Source organism: Pleuronectes platessa, chromosome 23 (genome assembly GCF_947347685.1).
Source record: "Pleuronectes platessa chromosome 23, fPlePla1.1, whole genome shotgun sequence".
In the NCBI taxonomy this organism is placed as follows: domain Eukaryota; kingdom Metazoa; phylum Chordata; class Actinopteri; order Pleuronectiformes; family Pleuronectidae; genus Pleuronectes; species Pleuronectes platessa.
In genome coordinates, this window is record NC_070648.1 from 14830547 (window position 1) to 14848396 (window position 17850).

Below are 17850 nucleotides of genomic sequence, written 5' to 3' on the forward strand. Positions count from 1 at the left end.
CAAGTATTTTATTATTTATTAATATTTAATAAAGCACTTGAAAGCCTGGTATTCATTAAAACCCTTTGGCTTCTCCAGTGTAAAGACATACAATATAATTTTTTCTCTCTTTTTTAAAGGATCAGTGTGTAATATATAGGTCAAGTGGATCTATTGGCAGAAATTGAGTATGACACAATTCTAGTGATCTTCCTCCACAGAGGCTGCCATGTTGTTTTTTTTACAGTAGCCCAGACTGGACAAACTAAACACCTTTTGATTTTTTATGATAACTGAAGGCTACCACAGGTTCTCTTTCATGTTTGGAAGGTGAAGGTGAGGTGAGGGGTATTCAGCTGCAAATTCAAACTTTCACCACTGGATGTCACTAAACTCTACACACTGAACCTTTAAATAATTAATAGTGAAATAAGGTGAAATAACAAAATGAGGTGACAGAGTGGCAGTGAAAATACACATGCAGATAAACATAATAGACCTAAAATCAAAGACATATGGCAGCTACAGTTTAGGAATGGTGTGAGCCGCAGGGAGCATGTTCAAAAACACCTGAGCCATTTGGACTAAATTAAAGCAGTATTTGTGTGAGTGCTGTGTGTATGTGATACATACTATCACTGACTGATGCTTGCAAACTGTGTGTATGTGCATGTGCCTGCTTATAAGAGAGAGAGAGAGAATGGTATGCATGGGGCCCTGAGGAGTGAGGTCAGACCAGGCCAGGAGAAATGTTTTTTTCTCAAAAAAGCCACTTTCAGCCTGAGAGCAACTGTTTTCATGTGATGAGATCAAGTGATGGTGATAGCGTTAGGTATAGTGCTTTCCCATTAGACCTTATGATAGCGTCTGTGTTAAAAAAAAACACCTGAGAATGTAACGGTTAAACTGCTTTAGGGTAGAGAGTGTTTGGTATCTCATCATGTTTTATAGTATTGCTGTCATGTGTCATGGACATTTTGCTGGTTTTTGTTTTTACTTGTTGATTTAGCATCAGAATTATGTTCAGGAGAACAGCTGTAATCCTTGAAACGGCATTACTGGCCATTCAGTTATTGTTACAGATTCAGATCATAGTTTCAGCAGAACTTGTCTCTGATTTGAGAAACAAAAAATAACTACTTTTAAGCTTTCTCAGCCAAGTGTCAAGATTCAAAATATAAATGCTTTCTGCAAATGGGCCACAATCTAATTAGTTGTGTGTGAACAATTTACAAAACCCCAAAAAGCCCGGGTGTACTACATCCACATTCAACAGTAACAACATTCTAGGCAGACAAGAGGTCCGGTTGATCATGAGTGACATGACTTTCCTAAATTCACTGCATCCACTTGAGGGACCTCAAAACAAAACGTTGTTGCAGATTTGAAACTAAACTCAGCATCATTTTCAACTTCAGCTTCAATTTCTTTGAAAAAGTTTAGAGTCACCTAACAAAGCAGACATATACATAACTGGTCAAAAAGTCTGCTGTTTGACGAAGAGGTGATTTGTTCCCGTGATGTAGCACTTAGCAGATAAGTTGATCAAAGGGCCAGTCTGTGTGTTGAACCACCTTGAATCATCAAAAGCTCCGGAGATCTTAGGCTTCTGCAAACAGCCGGATAATCGGTGTCTTTATAGATTGAATCAAACTCGTGTCTTCAGAGACAAGCCGCGGACACAATCTGTAGCATTTACCTTGTTTGATGCAGGAGGACGGCTTTTCTTTGCTAATTATCTTTAAAAAATGCATATAACCGTAAGTGAAGAAAATTTGTGTTTTACACCTAACACTATTATAAGGGTTGTCATATAAATTACCAGCATTCTCTGAGGAGAACACATCAAACCCTCCCATTCTAAAAAAAAATATGTACACTGATTGATTAAAGAAGGCATTTTTTATCCTCATTGTTGTGCCCAAGATGATTTAAACTCTGGGTTCTTTATCAGATTAATACTTGTCAGTTTTGAATAGGGGGGTGTCCTAAATTCAAATTAAATAAAAAACAATTAGAGATAGCATAATTTAAGCCATAATTGTCAGAGAATATACAAATTATGTGTTTAATTTAAATTAAAACACTCTTAAGACTTTCTTTGTCCCCACACAACCCATGAGGTGATTTAAGCATCACAGGAAACTTGCATGTAGGTTATTTTTTAGCGCACTAGCTCAAATCAATATCCTTTGTGAGATTTGACTACCTCCGGAGATAATTGAGGTCTCAAGTCTGGCCCCTTTGTTTTGGGGTCTGGGGGCTGAAAAGTCTGGGAATCCCTGGACTGTAGCTACCTCAGAGAGACCTTGTAGATGATATTAAGTGTTGCCATATGTGTGCAGTTCACCAGTAACAGCGTGATGTGTGTATAATGCATGCAGGGATTAGTGTTTGACTGGTTTTACCACAGGCAAACATTTCTGTTTGAATGAGATTTGTCCATGCGTGAACAAAATCTGTGCTTTCACATTTTATGCCTGAATAAAATAGTAATTTGAGCGATATATAATATTACTCTGTATGTACTGTGTGTGCATGCAGGCCTAGAGTGGAAAAATACTGTATGTACTATTGATCAAATCTATCACCACTTGTGTGATATATTTCTGTTATTGTGCATGGCTGCTTATTGTTTGCGAGTGCATGTTTTGGAGTTTAAAGGAACCCGTGTTGAGCTACCAGCTCTTTTGTCTTTCATACAGCTTCTATTTTCATCGGCAGCTTTTCACCCAAACTGACAAAACCGTGCTCCCCGACCTGTCCATTGATTGGCAATGAGTGGCTCATTCCCAGCGCTGTGGTTAGCAACATATAATAATATTTACTAAGGTGAGTTGTAATGCTGTTGTAATGCGGATGATCACACTTGTGCTCATATAATCTGCTGCCATAGCTCCCCCATGCTTGTTTCCTGCTGTTGATTTAACCAAAATTCCTGTTCTTTTATGGAGATGTCTCAGCAGATTCCACAGCACTGCTTGGACTGAAATAAAATTGAGGGGACAATCCCATTTTGCAGGGTTGGATTTCCATCTATAGTCTAGACTTATTAGTTTGTGATGGATCCTACCACAGGAATGCTTTTTTGATGAGTCAATGTGAACATAAAACTTAAAATCAAAATATTCCTATTTTCTTTGTATGAATGAAGCGATGGATGTGAAACCGGCTTGAACATAGTGAAACCTATTTTCCCCCTCTTTTAAAAGAGGCAGCACTTTTACAGACATCTATTTATCAATTCCACTTATTCTTATTCTTTAGCTATAATATTTGAATATTCAATCTTAGATAGACGATATGGTACAGAGCCTTGATACTGTAAAACCTTAGAATCAATGCCAGCCATATTAACAATATTATTAAATATTAATGGTAATAAATTGCCTGCACAATAAGAAACCAGACTGAGACTTCATAGAGACCAGAGAGGACATGAGAGCCTCAGCAGCTCGTGAACATCAGCTGACACACAGCAGTGGTGAGGAGGAACAGGATGAGCCTCACTACCATATAACCCAATGTGCAGTGTCCGTCCACACACAGGTCACTACTAATACAACCTGACACTGAATTGAAGTCACTGAGTCCAAGAGGAAAACTATTGCTTTTCAGATTAAACCTGAAGATGAACCAGGACCTGACGAAGGCTGGAGATTATATTAAAGGAATTGTTACTATACATCCCTGAATACATATACTAATTAAAAAGATGATTTAAGTTTCAAAAAGCTTTTGTAAAGAGAAAAAAGGTGAAAACTGTGACATGATCCAGGCTGTCCTCTAATTTGATCGTTTAAAAAACGAGTTAGTATTTAAAGCAGAAGGCAAAGCAACAAAACCCCCTCCAGGGAAGATCGGCTGAAAAGAATCATCTGTGAATAACAACATTTCTCCACAGATTTGTATCATCCATCTCCGTCAAGGTGGATATCCAGAAACCAAGCCATTTCCAAACAACAACAGGGAAATCTAGAGTATGTACGAGACAGCACATGATGGGAGGAATACGCTGTGGGGATCAAATCTTTTTCTTTACAGCACATACGACACAGACATCGGCCTTTATTGCCAAAAGCTCTCAAATCTTGTCCTCTGACTTCTCCACTTTTTCATCCTGAGAGATTTGTATTCTTTTTGGGGAGTTTTCAGCTTTGTGTCTGTCGCATGTTAGAAAAGTCATTGATATGCCTACTCGCACACGCTGAATCCTCCAGACAATATCCTGCTGTAATCTCATGTGGGCTCATTCTGAGTTTTTACCAGGGGGTTGGCGGGAGTAACTCTGACGTTATAACTCCTCTGGATAATTTTCTGAAATTATCGGGAGTTCAATGCATGTCTGAAAGCAGCTTAAGGGAACAAAAGAGTAGAAGCTCAATGATAAGGGTGCTGTGTCCTTTGTTGAAGTTGATTATTAAATTTGGACTTTTCATTGAAGATTAATAAGTCAACTTGTTCTGTTTTATAATATTTTTTCCAGTAGTTTGACTTTTTTCTTAATTAGATGAAATGGACAGGATTTATAGTGAAACATTTAGTGGCACCGGGGGGGTTCCTTTTGTTCTCCAATCATCCAGCACTTAATTGGGAACTCCTGCTTGTTCATGCATTCCACCAGCCAATCACATGTGAGCAGCACAAAGAATGAAATACAGCAGATACAGGCCAGAAACCCAAGTCAATGTTCACAATATGGCAGTGACTCAGTGACTTTGATTCATGCTGTTAAGCAGCAGCTGAAAAAAAGACAAATAAAAACCGACACACGTCGACCTGTTGCTTTATACTCACAGTGTAATTGCGATTGGTCACAGTCACCGGCTGCCCATCGTCTGTGTAGTAGGTCTCTGTGAAGTCTGGACCTAAAAGCTCACTGGGAGAGACAAAAGACAAGAGAAGAGAAAAAGGTGGTGGGTGAGATAAGATTTAACTTTAATGATCTCAGTGGAATTTGGCTCCTAGCAGCAGCGGGCAGAACAAAGAAAATGACAGTCTCGGCCATGATCGCACAGAACACTTTTTATGTATTTCCCGATAGTTTTTTTATTGACAAATCATTTCATACACTGCTTTTAAACTCCAGGAACTTGTGATTATCCGCTTGGAACATTTTTCTCATGTGTCCAGCAGGGTGAAGGCACCATAATATGACCCAGAACAACATGATGAAAAAGGGGTTGCCATTTAACAGCAAATGTTTCTGCTCAACTTTGTTTCATCATCAGATCATATCATGGTGTACCTAGAGCGCATACCACCGCCAAGGCCCAGTGCTCCCCTTATTTTCAATCACGCTGCACAAAATTGCACACACTCACAGTAATCAGTTCCATAAATATGCCTGATGTTTTTCATCAAGATGCATGAATTGTTGACTGAGAAATCAGTAAAATTGTCATAAAACCACCCATCTCACAAAAAACTTCATGGATTTCCCTAATACAAAATATAAAATGGGCGTATGGTTCAGAAAAGTCAATATCTATAGAAGTCCATGACAAAATGACTCTACTTCTAACTTGAGTTTATAGTCTCTGGTGTCAAAGTCTTCTTTAACACAGAACGACGTTCATTTTGTAAATGATGGTCCCATTTAGAGTCTCGTAGAATGGATACTATATGATTGACAGCTACTACCATCCAATGGTGGCAGGAGGCAGTGAGCAGTACTTCTGGTTTCACAGATCCCAAATCGCACTGGACGAAATGTCAAACGAGGATTCATAAACCAATGGGTGACGTCATGATTGGTTGACACTTGGATTCAATACGTTGTTATTGTGATACTGTAAGCAACAATCTATATATTCCGTTTTAAATAGATTTTAGGAAATACCATCATAATATACAAAGCTAAATATATCAATGTATGCATAAATGCATGCTACGTTGGAATGGAAGAGTCAAAAGGCTGGAGATAGATGACATCACTGCTATCAAGCAGTCGGGGCACAAAATGAACCCTTCCCCCGCTCGACACATTCTAAAACCAAGAGTTTATGAGGTAGGGAGACCCTCGTGAAAACATGCTCCTGTTTACATCATGGAAATGAAGAGGCTGTGCATTTTTAGAAGCTTGCCCAATATCAGGGACTAAAAACCACTATGGTGGTGTTTGCAATATGAAATATGTGGAATACTCCCAAGATGTTGTTGAATTGCTCCCAAAAAAGGCATTTTAGATCATCGGCCTCCAATATCAACTATTATTCTTAGTGTAATTTTACAGTCTCCTGCTGGCAGACATCAGCAGACTGGGTCATCAGCGGCAAGTGGGGAATCCAAACAGGATGTTGGCTGGATTGTTGAAATGGAAACATGCAAAACATAGAAACACAGACACGAGTGAGACTCCCTCCGGGTTTTACCTCATACGCTCTCTGTGCATATTGAATTCAACTGATGGATTACATGACTGAGAAAACCAACAACCACATGCAATCTCCTTAAAAAGAAAATGTCAGGGACCTCCTCACTCCCATGCAGGCAGAGCATAGTGACAGTAAATGCCTGTGAAGCGTGATACCTCAATCTCATTCTACACTTGCCTAATGAATTCCTGCTTTGAAGAAAGTGCGACGTCAGACAAAGCTTGAAAAATATTCATAGCTTCTTTCGTTGCTTGCTGACGTCCCCCTATCACTATCAGAAGCTTGATTGCAAAAAGCATAAAATCTGCCCGAAATTAAATGTTGGATCAGCAGGACTGGAGACTTTCATGTTGATGGAGCTGGGCGTTAATAACAAAGGAACAGAGAAAAAATATCGAATGCATTCATTCCGATCGTATCAAATTTATCCATCTGTGAGGTGCTCGTCTCATGCAATTTCATCTTGTGCAGCTGAACTTGTCTTTATCCACACTTTTTGTTCCTGCTTTGCTGGAAGAAAGCTTGCGATCCTCAAGATAAAGAAATACGATTATTTGTTGACGTCTGCTAAAGGTCAGTGTACAACAGAAATGCATTGGCTCCACTTTAGCCTGCAGGAGAAACAAAGTGACATTTGTCATGTCTGTGAATGAAGGAGTTGGCTGTCAAATGCCAAGACGTCTCTGGACAAACGCCTCACAGTGTTCCAGATGTAGGGATCAGTAGCATGAAGATGCCTGGCCTCATTCAGCCTCTGTGTGTGGCGGAAATACTGGCCGGGCAGCAGAAACACACAAGCAGCAGATCCCTGAGCACAAATGGAGAAATGGCAGTCGGACTTGAAACGATGAGCCGAATCTCCATTTGGTCTCGGGGGCCCTATTGTATTATTCATTGAAGGAATCGTAATGGATCATAATCCAGCTTTCTCACCCTTTTTACTCAAGACAATTTGCTCTGCTGTATGAAAAGACTGTCTTACGTGGCACTCCTCTAAAGTTAATTCGATTGAAGCTGGTCCGCAGAAGGAAGAGTGTGAAATTCAACTCCATCTTATTAGGGGCAGTATTTACACAGCATTTTCATCTGAGGGAGAAATGAGGAGAAAGCTGATTGCTTTCCATGGCAAGCCACTGTCTTTCAAGCTGTCAGGCTGGTGGAGAAGCAAAGATCACAGTCTTATATCTCCTACTGCTGAATTAAAAACCTGGCAAAGAGTGAGATCAATAAACTTCAACCACGCCTCCATCGGCATAGTGGTGGGTAGATAATGAGTGAATTCAACGATTTTGGTGAACTATCCCTTTAAGGGGCAACATGGAAAGTCCACGAAGTGTCCGTGGTGATTTGTTATTCTAAGTCTTAGGAGTCTGTCAATTTTTGCACACTTCTCACTCAACTAGACGTCTCACTGAAACTTGGGACGTTGCAGGAATTGAAAGAGGTGGAAATGTGAGAGTGAGTGTGAGAATTGGAATTTTTTTATTTAACTGACAGAAACTATTATGGCTGATTCCTTTTCTGATGAAGCAATTGACTTTGATGGACGTCCACTATTCGTCATCCAAACTGAAGAGTGAATGAGGAAAGAAAAAACGGCCCAATAAGCAGAGGAGGGACAACAATTTGCTGCGTGATGGAGTGTGAGATGTCTTGTTTATCCAGAAAGGACCGGAAGGATCCAGAATACCAATTTGAGCCTTTGTATTGAGGAAAATGAAAAACTTTTGGAGGACATTTGTAGCCACTGCTGCTGTGTTGCAGCTGCTGGACAGAGGCTGTCTATAGGACCAATTCCAAACATTTGTGAGCATCATTCATATACACACATACATTAACAAACATAGAGCCCAGGTTGAGAAACACCGGAATTCCCCTTTAAGAAAATCCGTAAAAAACTATTGTTGTGGTATATTGAGTTTTCCTACTGATTGGCTCATTAATGCTTAGGGACACTTGGATGTCCATTGTTTGTGTCGGAGAGAAAACTTTGACTGCCATTGATTCTGAATCAGCTCTGATGATGATCAGGATAAGATCAAATGCTGCTTAGGAAAGATGTGAACTGTATAATGTAATATGGGCATTTAAAAACTGGGCAGGGAACTGGGATGCATCTTTATGACATATATTTGATGACTCATGGTTAGTAAGGTAACTTCGCGGTCTGGGATGACGGTGGTTCACTTTTTACTGAGACCCATTCCCCAGGGAACTTATGATGAAAAACAAATTCAATCCGGAGCAGGCCTGAACACCCATAATCACCACTTTGTAACCTCTGAGTGAGATGGTGGTTTTTAGGCTTAGGGAATCAATAATATATTATAATAAAAAATGAATATTACATCATAATACAGGCCTCTGGAACTTTTAAGATGTTTAATATCTGTCTGGCTGCTATTTCTTGTCTAGATGGACCCATTTTATACAATATGACTACATTCCAAGATCTCACCAATGACTTTGCAGCACTTTGAATAAAATGTCATCATGATCGTTTTGAAATGACCAAAGGTGCGAAATAAAGTTGCAAGAAACCGCTTTCCTGGAATATTCACTTTGTGACTCTGTGCTTTATTGGAGCAGCGGATAGACCAGACGACCACAGCAGGATTCTGAGTGATGTCTGATCATTCAGCCTGACTCGCTCAAGGTGACTTTGTGTGCATTCAGATGTGCACAGTGTCGCGACACCAGCTAATGCCCTTTTTTCTCTCACCGAGTTCAATAAAAACGTCTTTTATTCTTTTATCTATTATTTAACCATCAGATGGAGCCTCCCTCCTAAATGTACTGTCAATCAGAGGTCCCGGCACTGTTAGACAAGCTCTTTGTTTGAACCACATTGAGGCTTCAATCAGAATAAAAGGAGGAGGATACAGCTGCAGTGCTGATAAAGGCTGTTTGTCAGTCTTAGGGAGACATGGTGTCTGAAGACCTCGATACTGAGAGATGTTCTGCTGCTTTTTGTCAGCTGCTATATAAATTCACATGAGCAGATGAATGGTAAATGTTCTGTATTGATATAACACTTCTCTAGTCTTGATGACCACTCAAAGCTCATCAAAACATTACAGTTTTGCCACAGTCCATCTATGTGCACTTTCACTACTACACATCATTCATATACTGCCAGCACAGCCATCAGGGAGCATTTTGGGTTCATTATCTAGCCCAAGGACACTTCGGCACGCAGAATAGGGGAGACGGGATTGAACCGCGAACCTTCTGGTCTAGCTACTGAGCCTAAGCAGCCCCTGGAACACAAGAGTGATGTTGCTGTTATTTGGGCAAGTATCAAATACAAGGTATTGAGACAGATATAACGTGATACAGTGTATCCGCTGCTAATCACCATCTATAAAATTAAATTGTAGAAATGTTCTTTGGTGGAAATTAGTTATATTGAAAATAAAATTGACACAACTGAAACACACCTGATATTGAGTATTAACAGTGTTCATTTTGGAGCTGTAAAACAGATCACTGCTCAGGTCCACACAGTAGTGTCATATCACTTGAATGAACAGAGCACATGAAATTCTAGCTTGCAAGAGGAATTATTTTTAATGCTGGTGTAAAATTAAGTGACTGTGCCCCAGAAAATGTGATGACGTGATTTGACTCTAATGCTGAATTCTTCCTTATTTTCCCTGTTAGATTCAAACCCTGTGTAAGGGCGGGTATAAGCAGGCGCTGCAACATGCTGCGTTCAGCACTATCGTCTACCATGAATGCTCACAAAAAACAGTGCCACTGGAACAACTCTTCAGAAGCCCTGATACGGAATAATTACACAAACAACCTTATTTATTTCGCTCCGAGCATCAGCTGCAACGCTACACAGTGTAGCTGGGGTCAAAGCGCTGCTACTTCCAAGAATAAAAGTAATGTGCTCTTTCGAGGCAGAAGGAAAACAGACAGGCAGCCTGGCTTCCGTGTGTCGATATAATTTGCTCTAACGAGCAGGCCGAGAGCATAAGAAGCTGGACAAAGCAATATGTGTGTGTATGGCTGGATGAGGAGGTCCTGTGTTTAAACACATGATCTTTTATCTTTTCTATCTTTTGGGCTTCTGGTTGGAAGCTATAGGATCAATTACAAGGGGAGGGGGAGGGAGAAAACGAGATAGACTTCTCATATGTAAAAAGAGATGCTGCTGTCAGTGGTAAGGGGAAAAGCATGAGATATGTCGTCTCAGATTACATGCTACAAGGATGCTAATGCACAAATCCCTGACACAGAGATCAGATGTTGAAAATATTGCTTTCAAACTAAAATAACAACTACAAACCCCTGTATCTTGATTGTTGAGTTATGCTAATTATTAATTTAGTCCAGAAAGTGTTGTAAAATACAACATAAACACCTAAACACATTCTTTCTAACCTATTTTCCACGCTAGCAGTCCCAAACCCAGTCAACAGTGACTTAAAGGGGACATATTATGCCCATTTTACCACAAGTTGATATGGTTCCTTGGGGTCTTAATGAAATGTCTGTAACATAGTTTGGTCAAAATACCACAAGTATCATTCAAAACAGCACCTTTATACCCGGTCTAATACAGCTCTCCTCAGATTGACCTGTATTGAGTGCCCCGCACACCCACTCGCCAGCCCGGCTCCGCGGCTAGCGTTAGCTCGCGAGCTAACCGGGCCGGTGGAGCCCGGCTAGCGTTAGCTCGCTCGTCCAAGGCCATGTAGCGAGACTCCCTACATGGGCATGGTGTGACTATGAAGTTTATTTTGGTCGTAATCCCATTCGACACACTCTAGCGTATCGTTTCTGACATAGGGGAACCACAACAAATCGCGTTTGGGACGGAAGACATGCCAGATACCCAAATTAACGTGTAGAAGCACTACAAAAGTGGAATTTTCATAATATGTCCCCTTTATAGAGAGGAGCAAGTGACATATATACGTTTTAAAACCTGGAGCCATAAAAGCATAAAAAAGAAACTTAAAGTGAGACTATATAAGAACTAAAAACACATCTTTACCCATTCAAATGAAAAGTAAATTCAGGAACAATAAAACAAACCCTTTCTCAAGTCAACATACTCAGGTTCTGCTGCTAGAGACTTGGTTGGTCGGACCAGTTGCATCGGATGGCTAATGTTGGCCAACTTAAGATATATACTGGCCTGTAATCGTTATTACTAATCGTTATTGTCTCACAGGCATTTGATGATGTTATTGTTTTAACACCTTCAACCATCTCCATGTAGAAGAATAACAGGACATAAATATTGTTGTTTTTTTCCATCTAGGATTGGAACCAGTTGACTATTTTGTTGCCCCAAGTTATCGTCAGAGTTCTCACTGGTTAGGTGAGAGGTTTACATAAAATTGTGGTGTATTATCTATGTGATGTGTGTCCCCTTAGATCTGCACCCTTTAGGCTTGAGGGTATACATTTTGTTTTAGAGTATAACAAATTGTAGTGCAGCTGGGTACAACTTATAAATACTTGGTAATTGAAATTTTACAAAAACAATGTATTAACTGATAATGTGAAAACAATAGCAAAGGGTCATTCAGCGTGATAAACCAGCAGAGAATAATCAGCTGCATCTGCAAGTCCCCTTGACGTTAATGAGCTTTATAATGAGTTTCAGCTCATTTCTTATCAGTTTGTACCGCAACTGCTATCATCAGCTGGATAGGGACAGGACTCCAGATGAATGATAATACTGCTCCGTAACTCAAGGATCTGGACGCTAGGAACTGTTAGCTAATGGGCTCATCATATCCTCATTGAAGGTGAGGATATGTTACTGCTGTGCTCACAACTTGCTTCTGCTTCATTCAAGTGGCCAAATAATCGGTTACTGCAAGAATAAGGCAGTGTCTTACAATGAAGTAGCATCAGGCAAGAATGTCCATGTCTTTTGGGATTTGGGAACAAATGTTTGGACCCATGGAGAGCTCGACCCTGTATGTTTTGGTCATCACACCAATGATGCAAGTGACCTTAGTTTAACTACTGACACATGGACCTCTGACATTAGTCCAGGGGATATCATTTGTTTAACAACTGAGTGGCTGGATGGAGACTTGAGAGAGGCAATATTGCACAGAAAGAAGTTCTCTGGTTCACATCCAGCGCCACTGATCAAGTAATATTAATTCTTGTTTTAATTACAAAATGAGAGATAATCTGTGATAAGTATTGGTACTGGCCATGAGAAGCAGGTAAGCTACCAGTTATCGGTATCGGTTGAAACAATCAATATTGTGCATCCCTAAATAACTTGTGTTCCTACATTTCATTACAAGTATTGATACGATCCCCTGGATACCTGTGCCTCTTTTGCAATGAAGGTATTTTTATCAACACTTGGTAATTATGGCCAAAAGTACAAAATATTATTTTCTTCACTATTCCTTGAGGATGGGTTTCTTCATTATTTGTCATTGCCTGTGACTGCTCCCTGATGAAACCGGATGGGTGGAATACCACATATCCAGCGGAGGAGAGACCCAAATGTCAACAGTCAACAACACACAGACCTCACCTCTGTCTGTCTGCAAATCTGATCAACAGGCCTCTGCCATCAGCAGACTTCATGAGCAAACACAGCTAAATGCAACCAGTGTTGCAGCAGTCAAAATAAGCATATCACATTAAAATGACTCCAATATTCTGAATAGACAATTCTAAAATGAGTAGCATATTCAGCTGTCTGAATAGGTTTTACTTAGCAGGCAGGCCTACGGGCTGCTGGGACTCATAGTAAAACAGGGAATAACCGAGTCAGTGAATGGATCCATTGAAGCAGAGATCATCAGTATTGTCCTGAACTAGCTGGATGGAACTATCACCAGCTGAATATTAAATACAGTAAATGCTTGGGGTGTAGTTTCTCTCAGAAGGAGCTTTCTGGAGGGTTTCTAGCGACAGTGTCACGCTCTAGAGCCATAAAAGTTTCTGCTGTAGCCTGACTTTAGCCTGAAAGCTTTCTTTGCCCGGGGGAGAATATGTGCTGACTTTGGCCTCCCGCAGCCAGAAACCAGAGGGACAGACCTTCTTGCTTCCTTATCTGTGAGGTTGCACACTGCAGCCCTTTATAGCTCCATAGAGAATGGATTTTAAAGGATCAAGATGGAGGACGTGTCTTTGATAGTATCCATGGTGATATCCCTGGGATCAGGCTGTTTTGTCCGGTTCACTGACAAATGTACGTGATATTGGTTAAACAATCACAGCAGACAACAGAGATTACAGTCTCCATGGGGCATCGTGTTTCTACAATGTTTTCAGGAACTGCGTGTAGCTGTTTATTCAGCTTCATGAGGAAGGGTTTCTAGCTTTATTCATATTATTAAGGTGTTTGAGTCCTTAAACAAAACCACCCAAATCTGCAACTGAAGAGATAACATGACAAAGTATCATCACCTGTTCCCTCGACACAAGTGGCGGACTGAGGCTTGACATTCAAACGTAGAACTTGAAAACTTCACACAGAGAGGAATATTGCTAGATATATAATTCAGAGTCTTTATCCTGCAAAACCTTGTGCATGAATCTGCAAAACAACGTTTGGTGTATGTAAGTATTTATCAAGAGGGTTACTGCTACGTAAGATAAGTGCTTTCAACAGTATTCAGAGATATATAGTAATTGTAATATCTGTATGCAAGACTAGCCGTTAATTAGTGAATCAGGCAGTTCTCTTAAAATTCACAAGAACCAACATCTCTCTAGACAATACAATAGAAACATTTTGGTGCAGTTGTTTTCTTTAGCTTTTAAATGGGCCTGAACCCTCCTAACAGAACATTGTGGTTGAACCTGACCTTGCCCTAAAATATAATGTAGTACTGAACAAAAACTACAGCCTTACAAAAGACTCAAGCTGATTCAACAAAACAACAAAAAACACAATTCACACACATTCAAACACTACACAAGAGAAATAACAAAACCTTGAAAAACATATGTGTTGCCTAAGAAGACAAAAGGCACCCAGTGGTGTGCTGTGGGGAAGGTTCAACATTATTATGCAACTGTTTGCCGACTGACAACAAGGCTCCTATACTACAAAGCAGGATTTTGGGTTATCGGGGTAAATTCTGATTAAACGCTGAGTTTGGCTCTTATCAGGCTGGATCACTTCTTATAGAGGTAAATCACCATGGTAACCAATGCCAAGAGGGATCCTCTAGTGTAGATGAATGACAAAAGAGTTTACAGTAACGTGAAAAATAATAAACCGTTTTAAAACAGCTTCAAACAGAAAACGAGAGAGTTTATCAACGCATATAAATACATCACTAATACTGTAGATTAATTTTAAATCACCGGAGATGCTTTGATTTCTGACACAGAATCTGACAGTGTTGATATTCTATTACTGCAGCTCTGAACAACACGAGGAGGAATACAGATTAAAGCATGTGAGGTCATTGGATAAATAACCGTTCAGTATTTCAATGAGTATAATGAACATTTCAGTTGGACTGAGCTGATTATCTAGTCCTGTCCTCTCTGCTTTGGCAGAAGAAACACTGACATAACTTTAACTTTCTATCAGCAACATATGTTCATAATCGTTTTCTCCTTCTCCTCTCTGTTAAAAATTCCATAAGTACGAGGTAACTCTTTAAGTCAACCCCGTGTAGAGACAGATACAATAGTGTTGAACTCACTTCATAGTGCAAGCCCCAAGTGACCCAGTCTCACTTGTTTAGATGTCCTCCATGCTTTCTACTCTACTTTATTAAGTTAGATTAGTGAGTCATTGCCATAGTTGTACATACAACCTCTACGAGGAACCAGGACTTCAGTGAAACACACAAAAAAAGGTGTCGCTAGGAAACTGAAATACATGTAACACTGATAAAGGGAGAGAAAATGCCCCAAATGAGGTGGTTGTGTAAGTCATGCTGATCACAATCAAGACCACACATTAAACGAGAAGTAGAATTTCCCCTTCGTTGTTACATTTCTCTGAAATGTAGTTCACTCCGAGGCCGAACTGAGAACAGTCAACGATTCTTGAAATGTGGATGTAGCCGCAAGTAAGAGGAAAATTCTAAAATGTAGTGTGTTAACTTCAAGCATTGAATATCTTTTTCTTTGGATGTATCTGTAGACACCTTTACAAAAACACATATTTCCCACAGTGTGTTTGTATACACTCACCACTAAAGTGTTTTTTATTTACAGTTATATATCAATTGAGCGGATGCCATACTTTACCCTTCTCAGTGTAAATATTAGAAGCAAGGGGAAATATCTGGCTCCGTCAAAGCCTAAAACTACACCTGACATCACCTCCAGTAAAGATGGTATTTATTTTCTACAAACATGAAGAAATGACCATCTGTGCAGGAACTATCTGTTGGTGAACACCAGCTTAAATTTCCTTGCGTTAACTGCACCGGTTTCCTCGATTCTTGACTTCAAAGTGATGCTTCTAGGTTTGTTACCATGAAGCTTGTCTTCACACTAAAACAAAACTTGTCTTGACTAGTATCTGGCAAGCTGTACTACAACCTGTACATATTGCAGAGTTGTACTGGGTAGAAGGATAAACCCTTGGTAATTTATCGTTTTAATCCAACATAGTGGATTTTTATTTGAGACTGCACCACATGTCACACACTGATATCAGTCCCCTAAATGTGCCTTATATTTCTTCATTAAGATCCAGACCTTATTGCCTCGGGAATTGGTGAAAATCTCCCAATCTCGCAATGTTGACAAAAGCCCTTTTGTCCATATCAGCACCAAAGTTTGATGGGTTCTTATTTTGGCCCGTGACCCATCGTTCTACCAGGTCTTGTGCAAATCACAGGTTTTTGTGTAATCCTGCTGATAAACAAACAAACATACAGGGGCAAAATTATAAACTCACAAAAAGTTTTTTTTTATATTTCAATTTGAGTGAGACAAAAAGCTGTTTCCCCCTGCTTTATGCTAAGCTTGTCCAGCCACAACCTTACCTGAGTTCCCTACTCATCGCACAGACATGAGATTGACATTAATCATCTCATCTTGCTCACAGCAAGAAAGGAAATATGCAATGTTTTCCCCAAACATGTTTTACAACTATTTCAATGCTGTTAGCAAGCTCCTGCTTACACTTTTTTCATGCAAAGTTCAACACCACCAGAACATTTTCCTCTGTGGTACAGTACTGTCAAAATGCAGTGGTGCACATACTCTCAAAAGGCCAGCTTAAGATAGAAGTGTATCACTTTGGCAAGTCCCCCCTTATCTACTTGCCAACTGTAGATAGAGTCAAATCATGTTAGCCTGCAGTTAAAGGTCTATAGAAGTTTCGGATGACTAGGATTTCTCTCCAACCTTCCAGTTACCATCATTGTAAACACATAATGACTGTCAAAAGATTCCATCAACCAAATCATAACTGCCATGAGCTGCTCTTTCGAAATAAAGTAAGTGGATAAAGTAATTTTCATTATATTAATCTTGAAGAACACATTTCAAAGCAGACAGAGTCATCAGAGAAGTCTTAAACAGGAACTGATGTTGCAGTCAACCATGAAATCATGTTGCAGAGGCACAAAGGAAGTGAGAACTGAACTCTAATGGGTGTTGTTCCCTCTTTCTGTTACACAGTGATTTCGCTAGCCGCCGAGTAGCTTTTTTGAATCTGCCCTGATACTGCAGGAAGTGTCAACGCACACTCCTGCATGTGTTAGAACAACACCTGTAATATCTGTGCTTAAGAGCGCTTGGTTGCCCGGGAGTGGTGCCTCACTTCTCTGAAACACAGCATCTGCGCGAGTCTGGCAAAGGATGAGGTTAACCACAAACACTGACACGGTCTCAGGTTGGAGTAGGCTGAGACAGATCATCTGTTTTGTAGAGCAAAAAACGGAAAAAACACCTCACACAGCTTTGTGTATTTCTCACTAAGCAACCAGTCTATACAAGGCTGAAGGTGAGAGAATACATATTCAAAAGATACACGATTATCTTTCCTAGCCTTGCAGCAACATATTTAATAATGAACAATTTATGTGAGTTTAAATTAATTATAAAAATCTATGTAAAACACAGTCTCACATGTGTTATTAATTACCGGCTTTTTTTTTTGCACACCCAGCAAGATGTAGAGAGCAGTGTAGGTTTCAGAACAGTCCATTAAAACAGCACACACCTCTTCTACGAACAAACAATGTGCTGGATTCCAAGGAAACTACACTTGAGTCTGATAGATGACAATATTATTTCTCCTAGATGGATGTGATGAGGCGAACTGTACATTCGCAAAATAGTTAAAGCTGTTCATAGATGTTTGATGGATGGAACACCTTTCCCTACACCATGTATGGGATAGATATAAGGTGAAAGATCACATAATCAGTTTGTTTTTATTAACTGAAAATAGTGGAATTTGTGTGTTAATGCCAACCATTGTGCAAATATAATACAATATGTGTGTATTGTTTTTGTTTTAATTTTGAAAAATGTAGTTTGTGGAGCTTGAGACCTGTGCTGCATTATACAG

General features: G+C 39.8%; 1 protein-coding gene across 1 annotated transcript in view; it reads right to left on the reverse strand.

The window, feature by feature from the left end:
- adam19a (ADAM metallopeptidase domain 19a) overlaps positions 1-17850 on the reverse strand; it is a 195901-nt gene that overhangs the window by 73093 nt on the left and 104958 nt on the right. The window contains exon 4 of the mRNA XM_053416049.1: positions 4777-4858. Within this exon, the coding sequence (XP_053272024.1) occupies positions 4777-4858 (82 nt within the window). The remainder of the gene's footprint in view (positions 1-4776; positions 4859-17850) is intronic.